The sequence below is a fragment of the Melopsittacus undulatus genome, chromosome 6 (genome assembly GCF_012275295.1).
Source record: "Melopsittacus undulatus isolate bMelUnd1 chromosome 6, bMelUnd1.mat.Z, whole genome shotgun sequence".
In the NCBI taxonomy this organism is placed as follows: Eukaryota; Metazoa; Chordata; class Aves; order Psittaciformes; family Psittaculidae; genus Melopsittacus; species Melopsittacus undulatus.
Window position 1 is genome coordinate 5606572 of NC_047532.1, and position 11672 is coordinate 5618243.

The following is an 11672-nucleotide window of genomic DNA, read 5'->3' on the forward strand; positions in this document are numbered from 1 at the left end:
CTACCACTAACTTCAAACACATCCATAAGTGCATCAACACCTCTACTGAAGCACCTTCACTTCAGGGCTCAAAGAGAGGCTGCTCAACGTGCAGCATGTCTAACAAGAGAGCAGTTCAAGGCAAAGGAAGACATCAAACCAAATGATGCCTGAATTCATGTTCCTAAGAATGGAAAGGAAATGCAGCCCAAATGAACTATACAACCACAGAAAGTTAATGTATGCTCGTTTGTATATCAGGCCATTGTCCAGGGAAACTGTCAGTTTCCTCTTGGGATCTATAATGAATAGACCTATAAGAGAATGTTATGGTGGCAGAGATTTCTCTTTTCCTACTATTTAACTTAGAACAATATAGAATCAAAACAAAACCACAGCCTTTCAAAGCCTGCAGTACAATACACTAAAAGCAAAGCTTTGACCATTAAATGAAGGAGCATGAGAGAAAGATCTTTGCCCTATGTATGCTGGGAATTCCTCTCAATTCCTTTATCATATACACTGCAAGATCAGGGTAAGGGATCCAACCATGCCCAAGTGTCACTGCTTTGCTTTCACTACAGCAGATGTCAAGCCCACAACCAAGATAACCAGAAATGTCTTTCCTGATAAGCAGGAAAGTTGACTACAGGACTTAGGCTGTTCTGGGCTCTCCTAATGATGCTCTTTAACACTTTTTACTATCCCATTTCAAGTCTGGTTAACCTAACTCTAAATTTGAGGAGACTGCGTATGGTGACGCCAGACAAGACCAGATGTATCAGTCAGTCTGGGAATTAAAGAATCAGCAGCCCAAAACAATGGCTGTTCACAGCATTAACTACCTGATCCATCAAGGTGTTTATCCTGAGCCATAATGGTGATAGCTTTAATGACCAACATTAACTACCACTGTTGCTCCAAGGATGCAAAGGAAATACAGAGAAAGAGTTTAACTCGTGTGTCAGAGATGTCCAGAACCTGTAATAGCAATCCCAGAGATGCAGAATAAAGCCTTCAGTATACCCCTCCTGCAGGTTGTCCAGCATTAGACTCTGATTCAAGATTACACCTTGTCTTTTGCTCCGGAAAAGGTCATTCACAAGGTGATTTGCACCTTGTCACTTACAAGGTGTGATACAGGAAGAAGCAGCCACAGGAGGAGAAGGATTACTGGCAGCCCTGCTGGTATTTGAACCCACATCCCTTTATGCCCTCTCTGCACATCGGTAGTGGCTGTTTTAATGCAGCAAACCCCTAAAGAACATCCTGCAGTATTGCACAGACGATGCAAGGCCTTCAGACCCAATTGTATTTGCAAATGTGTCTGATTTATGCTGGTAAGAGATCTATGCTTTCAGCTTTGTGTCTCATACTTCTGTCCAAACTGATCCTACCTGGTCAGAAAGGCAGAATGTCACAGTTGCACTGCTTAGTGCCAGGCCACACGTCCATGTAGTATTTAACAGTCTAGATTAATGTTTAAATTAGAGTGACACTGTGGTAAGTGTACAGTGGAATAGCTTGAATGCAGCTCTGCAACCTCCACTCCATGGAAATCAAAACTAGCTCCGTTTTAGCTTTCCCACTAATCCCACTCTGAGCACAGACTTTTCAGCTTTCCTGCCCTGATTGTCTCCCAAGTGCAACACAGGAGATTTATACCCAGACAAAACCATCTCCTTTCCTCTCCTTTTGTCCTTCTGCAAGAAGCTCTCCAGAAAGCTGAAGGTGCTGTCATGAAAAAGGTTAAACCATATTGTGCACATATTGCTGGGTAGGGAAAAGGAGAGCCTTTCTCTTGGGAGCATTAGCCTGTGCTCATAGACTTGCAGGATGTCGTGGTGCCTGTTTGTGGATGCCTGCCCTAGATGACATTGTACCAGCTCTGACATGCAGGAGAGTGCATTAGGAAAGGAGGTTAGTCATTTATTTTTAATAACAATATAAGAACCACAGTTATGTACACATTAAATAGATATCAACTTCAGCAACCAGAAGAAGGCAATCTACTTCATGATTTATTAAATTAATAATAGCATTTCACCACGTAGGTTTGAACATAACATTTCAAATGCAAGGCAGACAGCAATAAAAGCAGGCAAAGTACAGGGGTAATTTGTACCAAATCTTTTATCCTTTGTATAAAGATCACAGTCCAATTAATATAGTGGGAAACCCCAGCTTTCTCTTGGGGGTTTTGTAGCTCCTCTTCCCAGTCTAACAATACTCTTCTGAAATAAGCCAGGGCATATAAACCAGTCTTTCTGGTTGGGAAGTCTATAGATCAGAACAATCCCCTCGCTCCATAATGCTGAGAAGAAGAAATCAGCCCTATGTATATCCTCTCTCAAATTTAATGGCAAGGTTTCCTGCAGCCTGACACCTTCCTGAATTCACCTTGTTCCTTCATCCCAACAGTCATGTCCTACTGGGTCTTTAGTTTGAGCCACACTTCTCTCTCATCAGGCCAGGGTTCTATTGCCTAAATTGACCCAGAGGATGAAGCAACTTGAGAAAACAGTCCAAATGGGAGCACAGCCTAGAAGCCCCACAGCAGCTCCAAACCTATCAATACATCAAAATGAAGACTTGGTTTATCTCCTGCATGGATGAAGTCAGAACCTGATGTTTAAGTGGAGTAAGTAATAAAACTGTTAACAGGATGATCAGCACCTTCACTGTAACAACTGGTATCATTATACTTGGAGAAGTCAACACTGAGTGGGACGATGAGCTGTGAGAAACACCCAATTCCGGCAAGGTGACATGGTCCAACTGCACTGAGATCACTGCCAGGGGAGGCTCTGCCCCAGGGAACCCATCCCATGCTCCTCTCATGCTGACATAGGATTCTGGGGATTAATCACTCACTCTGGTAATTCCTATTGGACCAAGCCCTGTTCTCTTGCCTGCACTGGCTTTCCTTCGGTGCAGGAATGTAAGCAGGTTACTTTGTGTTCTCCCAGTGAGTTTTCACTTCTAAAACAAATTAGGATTTTCCAGCAAGATAGGAAAATCTCTACCTTTCTAAAGCGTGCAGCGAGGGAGCAGCTCTCAGGCAGTGCTTTCCTCACTCAGATTCTACCACAAAACATGTCAAGAACCATAATAAACTAAATGTTCTGTCACACAAAGGGAAATTCAATGACAGGCTGTTGTCTTCAGCCAAGTGACAGCTTTAAACCAGTGTAACTGAGAGGAAAGCTTGTCCCAAGCGCAGGAACATGAAATGAAAGTAATCCAGACATCATCCATGCATAGAGAAAAGAATGATGCCTGCCAAAAGGTTACCTGATGCTGCTTCACACCATGTCAGAGCTTAAATTGTGTTTAAAAGGTTCTCAGGGTGACATCATTGTTTACAATTAAAGGATGATTCCAGTGAATGTAACACAAAACCCTTTAAACATGCCAAATTTGCTGTGCAGTTCCGTCCCACTGTGTCATGCAGCAAGAGCTGATGCCACTGCCTTGCCTCCTATGCATCCAGAAGGAGATCTGGGACAGGCATTTGCCCCCATACCTGGGCTCTGCATTATTCTTTCTTCTGATGTTCCTCATGGGTTAAGGAGCAAAGCAGTACCTGTGCTTTTAAGGAGTGAATGCTCATGAAGCTCTTTAGCAGCTATGGTATTAATTCAGAGCGGAGGAGCAGTGAATGGAGGGGGTACCCTTCCCTGAGGGGAGATGGGGATGTACTCAGTGCCCCAGTGCTGGACAACAAGGCACCTGGGGGATTTATTTGTCTGCAAGGAGAGACAGAGACCTTGAGGTTTGCAACTGATAATCCACAGTGCTTTACTTCCCTCCTTTCAAACACAGTTTTCCTGTTAGGGGCTCTGGGCAATCTCTTTCAACAGCCATTTCCTGTATGGAGGCGTATTGTAATTAGGATTGCCCACACGAAGGGCTTCCAAATGCTCCTGTGTGGGCATGTGGGATGGCTCCTCAGGGAGCTGGCTTCATGCAGCTGGAAGAGGAAGTGAAGCAGCAGAGGGGAATAACACCTTTTATAACTCCTGTGTGGAGCACACCCTGTAGTAGGTATCAGCACACTGAAGGTCTGAAACACTGACCCCTGCACAGCCCAACCCAGAAGGTTGGGAAGTCCAGGCTCAGTATCAGTTTGAGGGATGATCCTTATGGCTACAAAGGGCCAAAGTGAGGGAATTGAGGATGGGAACTGGGATTCTGGGAGGCCCCACACTCACATCACTCACTGCAGGCTTCTATGGGGAGGAAATCGCTTTAACTCTGAAATCATTGTATTCAGCACTGATTTCAGTTAATGAGATACAAGTTAACAGCAAACAGGATGAATGCTTTACAGCATGTGTATTTGTATGGCGTGTCCTATGAACAGTCCTGTTTGACTCACAGCTATAGAGGAGCAGGCAAAGTAGCCCCATGGTGGTTGGTGCTTTTCCTGCAAGCTGACCTCAGTGTATCTGTAGGAAGAATCCAAGGTGTGCAGTCTGTGAGCTGTGGGCTCTAAGGAAGCAAACGTTTTGGCTGAGGTGGTTTAGATTCGTGGTGATGTTGTAAAAAATGGAACAGGTAATGAGGAGGTCAGGCTTCCTTGACCCTCAAATCAAGAACAATCCCAGCAGGGCTGCAAACTCCCCTCTCTACTTCCTTGGCAATCATGTTCCCACAGTTCAGAAAAACACAGGAAGATCTAAGGAAACCTATGTGGAAATGCAGAAGACAAAGGCAAGTGATCTGAAAATAGAAGGCTGGTCCATATATTTCCTTTACATTCTGGGCCCGAGTGTAGTTTTTGGCTGAATGCTGAAATCTTGAGGGCCATATGCTTTTACCATTCCCGGTAGGGCACAAAGGAAAACTGCCTTGTTCAGCCTTTCATCATTCAGAGAGTTAGATGGGGTTCTTCCCTTGCTCAGTGCTAGAAGCTTTACTGCTTAGAGCCACAGCAAAAGCCCTGACCACTGGTCCCACACCCCCCTCCTCCTGCATTTCTAGACACCGAGGAGGAGGGCTTGCAGAGCTGCTTCTTGTGGAATCCAGTACAGCAGGAACACTTGGTGCATCTGCTGGCAGCAAACAAGAGGTTCAGCTGCAGGTCTTTGGTTTGCCAAATCAGGCACAATTGTAAAGGAAAGAATCAGTTTGGTACTGGGAAGAGAGACTGAGCAGACCCCTCTTGTGTAAGGGCTGAGAAATTCCTTTTGGCTTCGTCTAATGTAAAAATTCAAGGAATCCTGAGGCCTGAGGGGAGTTTAGGAGACATCCAGGAAAGGGGAGGGGAGCAGGAGAGGGATGTAGGATTGTAGTGGGGACAAAAAAGTATGTGCTGCAGAGACAGAGTAATCCAAGGACTTGGAGATGAGGGTGTTGGACTGCCTCCTAAAGCAGTCCGCAGACTTACCCTTCATCAGAGTGCATACTTGTATTACACTGTTAGTAACAGCCGAATGCAGAAGTTAACAACATTTGCACAGGGCTCAGCTCCCTTAGACTGTGAATTCAGTGCTTACATTTCCAGAGCCTTTGAAAGCAGGGAACCGAGACAGCCCCTGGGGTACACGAGGTGTAATGCCAGTGATGGCTGCACTGCTTCAAGCCCCGTCTTGGCTATGGCAAAGAAACACACCCTGACACCATACTGACCTCTGTGAGGTGGGGACTGAATTGATCCAAGAGATTCTTTCCTTTTTGTATTCCAGTTATTGGTGAATGTAGGAGATAGGATCAGCTGGTAAAAGCAGCCACAAGATTTGCCTAGTTCAGTGCTCAATGTATGTCACTATCTGGTTGCAGGTGAGCTGGGGCTCCCCACATTTGAACAAGGTGAGCAGCCATCAGTTTTGCTCATCACAGCCCCATGAGATCACATTCCCTATCCGAGCCTCCCTCCTTTCCCGCTTGAGGGAGCAGCTCATGGACAAGGCTCTAAGGTCATACCTGTCATACAGAGAACCTTGCTTCACATGAGTTGTTCTAATCTTGCCTTGCTGCTGCTGATTGCAAGCTCTCTGCTGCTGAAGTTGTGCTCCCTGGAGCAAACTTCAAGCATGTGCTAATATTAAATGCCATTTCCAGATAATAACTTTGGCCGGGGGATTTTGGCAGCTTCTACTATTTTCTCTGTGGCCTTAAAAAGAAAATGAAAGCGTCTAACTTGGTGGGGAGATCAGCTCTCTATTACACACATTTCATGCCAGCTTATTTAGGTAGCCAACTTTCCGGGTTGATGTGACTGAGTACACTTAGATGCTGTGCCCGAAGGTGAGGACTGGAGGCACAGGAATGTCTTGATTAGCACTCAGAAGCCTTCATATCCTGTCAGTCATCTGAGCTGGTGTCTGAAGGAAAACACTAGGGACACATCTATTTTGTTCCTAGCTGTTGGTTAGACACTCCAAACATCTTTTAATTACTTCCACTTGTAATTCCCATTCCAGTGGCATCAGGCCGGTTAGGAGAAGAAAGGGAAGGTGGAGCAAGGCTGAGCAGAGGAAATATCAAACGAAGCAGGCAGGGCTAAGCTTCAGTGTCCTTCTCATGCTCACTCTGAAAGTCAGACTCTGCCTCCTGGCAATCTCCTATGTAGCGTTAAAACCTGCAGCTTGCTGTTGCTGTTCTGCAGTGTATAAACTGAGAGCAGCTTCTCTGTTCATCCCCTCCTGTGCTGCTGGTCAAGTGACCCTTCCTGCATACACTTTGCACATGTCTTTAGGAGCAAAAGGCATGTTTCATCTCTGAACATATATGGCATAGGGCATCTTCAGCCTCCTTCAGACCACATTGTCAGTTGGGAAGGCAAACATAGGAAAAACACAGACCACCTAAGAAATCTCTTGTGACGGGAAACCTCTTGCCCTTGTGCATAAACCTACAGAAGTATTATATATTAGGGTGCTGAGGCACTGGAATGGGTTGCCCAGGGAGGTTGTGAATGCTCCATCCCTGGCAGTGTTCAAGACCAGGTTGGACCTGGTTTAGTGTGAGGTGTCCCTGCCCATGGCAGGGGGTTGGAACTGGATGATCTTAAGGTCCTTTCCAACCCTAACTATTCTATGACTCTGATATCCAGCCCAAGTCGATACATGACTTCAAACTGGAGTAGACTGAGCTATTGCTTTATACAAATAATTCATCATAAATTGAACAGTTCAAAGGATGTACGAAAGGGCAGAGATAACTCAAATGCACCCCTTGCTCCCACTTAGACACCTATTAGCAGACCTATGGGGACACGTGTGCAGATAAATATTGGTTAAAGAATATACTGTAAGTTGTTATAACAGCAACCTTCCCCAGACAGCCTGGTTTGTATTCCCAGTATCCTTTGGGTACAGTGCTGTGTTTCAGAAGTCAGGGAGTATTCAGAAATACTTGACATTTTTTTCCTTGCCTTAAATGGATGAATTAGTGCAAGGAGATCTCCAGTCGGTTTCCAGTGTGGCAGCTTCAGGCAGGAGGCTCATATATCACAGCCTGAAAAAAGGCTCCTCTGCTTTTTATAACATTTTCCCACAGTAAAGCAAATGTTTAGGAATAACACCAATTAGGAGACACATTTCTGGTTTGCTGGAAGCGATGAACAGCCAGGATTGTCAGCTGGCCAGTCCTCAGCCTCCCAGCACTGACTGGAGCCTCCAGCCCTGCGACAGCACAGCGAGCATCCCGGCCGGCAAACTGGGAAAGCTGGAGCTCCTGAAGCTTTTGACTCAGTTACTGATACACATTTCACTTGTACCATGTATGATAGCAAGGCAAACTGCCCGTTCTACTCTATGTGTAGAAGAGGTTGCAAACTGAAAGAAGAGTCAATTTAAAACATGCTTTCATCAGGCAGGACCTAAGTTCTATTCTTTAATCTTGTTCATTTTCCAGTATTAAATCACTGAAATTACACCTGAACAGTTATTTGGATTGCTCATATATTAAAATCTTCTTAATGATAACATTAGGGGGTAAAAGATACTAAATTTTGGATGCAAGATACAAGGTGTTGCTAGTGTAAAAAGTCTTTGCAGACTGTTGTTTAAAGGGCTGCTTTTTAACCAACTCACTCCATAACCAAAACATGTGCCAGCTGTGCACAGTAATTACTACATCGTAAGGTCTGAGAAGAAAGATCCTAACTGTTACTCTAAGGAGTAACATAAGCTGTGTCATAAGCAGAAAAGAAAGTGGAAATGTAACGATAAGTGTGTAACTGTCTTAGTAAATTTAAAGGTGAATAAAAGATTTTGAAGCTGTGTTTTATAACAAGGCAGGAAATTATTGGGATGATATCTGCAGGTCTCTTCACCCTGTTAAATACCCACAAGGACTGAAAGCACAGTGTCAGGAGTTCTTTAGAGGACCAGGAGGTCAGGAGACCTTTAGAGAACTTCATCCTTTTCATCCAAATTCATCCTTTGATCTGGATGAATTTGAGGGCTATGGTTAACTTCTGTCCTCTGGCACCCCTGGCACACCTAGGCAGCCTTGGCCAGCCGCTGAGCAGCATGCAGAACATATGGACACAGAGGTTGCAATCAGCTGCTACTACAGGAGGAAAGGATGCTCAGATTCCTGTGCTGAGGTTTGGGTTGAGCTGAGTTTTGGGGACCTGCAAGGTCCTAACAGGGGATGGATCCCCTGCACCTCACTGCCCTCCCATAGCACCTCAGGTACTGAGTGTCCTTTACACTTGTGAAACCTGTCTTCATTGCAGAGGAGGTTGTTTGGCTTTGAATCAGTCAGGTTCTTCAGTGCAACTCTGCCCAATTTTGACCCCAAAGATCTCGGAGCAGGATTAACCTACAGCCTGCAGAATAGATCTGTGCCTTGGGAGGTCAAACAGAGTATAGCTGAATTCATTGCTGGAGATGAACTTTGGGGGAAAGGTGGCTGAGGAGTTAATACCTCAATAATATCAGAGCTATCCAGAATCCTCTGACTTCCTGGCCCGGTTTCACTTTGGCTTCCAGCCTAATTAGGGCACACTGAGACTGTGCTAACATATTATCTTTTCCTAATGATGGACAAAGGTCTGACATCCATAATACTGCTTCCAAATCCATCATCAGCTTTTGCCTACAGGGACAGCTAGCGATGTGCTTGCCTTCCTTTCCTTGTCACAGGATGCAGGCATTGCTTTCTCTGTGCCTGGCACTGATAGGAAAATTCATCTGGACCAAATTCCAAAATTAGTAAGACCAAAATGATTAGGAAGGTAACTGGTAAGTGAGGATCCAACTCAGCCCTGAAACGTGGGCAGCATCTCCAGCCAGGCTTTTCACCTGGCTCTTCTAATTGCACTGTGCTCCCCTTCATCCCAGAGCCTCAGGAACACTTGTGGCAAAGCAATTTTCCGCCTCTCTCCCAACTACTTGTCATTATCTCTCTGTGATGCGTGAAAGCGATGCAGTGATTTACACCTTTGTGGAATTTACACTGCCTTTCTGCTAATACGCTTTCTGTAGAGAGCTTTTCCAGGCTACTCTGACACTGAACCTAAGGCAGCGTGCAGCTGGCTGCTCACACACGTGTCGGCAGATGGAGCATGCCATGGGAATTATCCCAGGGCTGTATGGGCTTCCTGCACTGCTCCAGGTGCAGCTCAAGGTGTGGGTACCGGTGTGTGCACAGTGTGGTATGGGACTCTGTGGTATGTCTCCTCTGGGTTAGCTCAGGCATCACTAGCAGGGTTTCTATGGTAGAGCAGCTCCTTTCTACCCATACTGTTTACTACTTCGGTTTTTAATCTGGATGAGCCCTTTGGAGCACAACCTCAGGCTTAGCTCTTTATTATGTAGGTAACTGTGGGGAAGGTACTCTAGGGAACATGTGGAATTCAGTAGGGCTAGTGCTTGCAAATCAGTTCCTTTCTGCAGAAGGAATATGTTAAATCCCTGAATGAATGCAAGAAAATGAAGAACAGCGATGCTTCATAGTGTTTCCAGAAGCTATCCTCTTGATATTAAACTACAAGAAGATTACAATATGCTAAAGAAGCCAGAGTCTGGTGCTGTGAAATACATTCACTATGTATATATGTAAAAGAAATAACCATTACTGTCATAAGGAATTCCCCAGTAAATAACAGACCATCTCTCTTACACCATGTGCAGTGTCCTGAATGAATAGCTTACGCTTAATGAGATAATGAAAACTCATACGGCAGATGGAAAAGCTCTTCTAAATCTCATTAACCTGCCTCTTGGCTTTTTCAGATATAAACCCGGGAGTAACTCCAGGGGGACACAGCGCACTTGGAGTGGGGTGAAGGACTACCGGAGAACCGAGAACCTGACCCAGCGCCTGGGCCGAGGAGGGGACAGAGCTGCACGGGGAGTGAGTTAGGCACTGAGCTATGAAAGGTGGGCGCTTCCTGCGAGGGCTGCAGCCTCACAGCGCCGGTCCCCGCACGGCTCCATCATCCCATCCCCACCGCTCCATCCCCATCAGCTCCCATCCATCACCCTATCCCCACCGCTCCCGGAGCCGCTCCATCCCCATCAGCGCTCCCACCGGGTGCGGTCCCCCCTTGCCCGCCGCTCCTCGGCTCCCCCTAGCGTCCACCGTGCGCCACTGGCCCTGAGGTGCGGAGCGGAGCGGGGCGGCCGCGCCGGTGCCGGCGGCAGACGGGGAGCTCCCCGTCACCCCCGAGGTAACAGCGGAATCACGGTGTGAACGGGGCTTACCGTGCACCAGCAGCAGCCCCTGAAGGGCGCAGACGGCCAGGGCGGCGCTCGGGCCGGGCAGCATCGCCGGTGACTGCGGTATTCCCTTGCGAGGAGTCGGATGAGAGGTCCGCAAGCCGGGAGGAAGTTTTCTGTCCAGCAACAAGTTAGTGGAGGGCTGCGCGCTGGAGCGGGGAGGGAAGGGAAGGACGAGGCGTGCAGAGATCCCACTTGTTGATCCCAGTTAAATCCTTCTTTCCATTCACTGCTTCATCCTTGGGCTGCGGATTTTGTTTCTTCCCGAGGTTTTACCCTTTTCCCCCGCCTTTCACAATAACTTTATTCCTCGTTCTCTATTTCCCGAGGTGCCAGCGGCAGTGGTTTGCAGCCTGAGTAACCCGAGGGGTTCAAAAGCAGAGCACAAGCACCACAAAAGTTTGGCACAAACTTTCCTCCCGCAGTCAGCGAGCCGCTGCTCCCAGCAGTCCTTTGCCTGGAGTTCGGAAGTATTGCAGAGCCTTCCCTTCGCTCTGTGCCTCCAGCGAGGTGCAGGTGCCGCAGGGATCGCAGTTAGAGCAGAGCTCTCCACTTCAGGACGAGAGGCAGCCCCACGTTCCCCCCTTCCTGGCTACCTGCCGGGGGCCACCCCGCAGCGCCCGGGGCCGGCAGCCGGCATCCAGCGGGGCTTGGGCATGGCCAATGCCCACCTAAGGTGTTCTCCTCTGCCTGCCCCCACCCTGCTGGGCTCGGTTTGCTTTCGCTGGGAAGTTTGATGCGGTTCCGAGATACTTTATAGGGACAGGAAAGAAAAAAAAGGAGGAAGGAGAGACGTCACGAGCCGAGGCAAGGGGACTTCACTCGCTCTGCCTCCCTCCCTGTCATTGCACAGAGCTCCTGGATTTCCTGTTGCTGCTGCCTGGGATGGGGCAAAGAAATGAGCCGAGTTGTTCCCTGCTGTTCCCCTGCATTGCCTGTCCCTGCACAGCCGGAGCTGCGTGAGCATCAGGTGGCAACACCTTCCCTCGGTCCTGTTCCTGCTTATCCCAAAGG

At 47.3% G+C, this 11672-nt stretch overlaps 1 protein-coding gene across 1 annotated transcript in view; it reads right to left on the minus strand.

The window, feature by feature from the left end:
* The window catches only part of LOC101878900 (vascular endothelial growth factor receptor kdr-like), a 124007-nt gene extending 113095 nt beyond the window's left edge, over positions 1 to 10912 (minus strand). The window contains exon 1 of the mRNA XM_005144879.3: positions 10644 to 10912. Coding sequence (XP_005144936.2) covers positions 10644 to 10707 — 64 coding nt within the window. The 5' untranslated portion in view covers positions 10708 to 10912. The remainder of the gene's footprint in view (positions 1 to 10643) is intronic.
* Between the last annotated feature and the right edge of the window lie 760 nt (positions 10913 to 11672).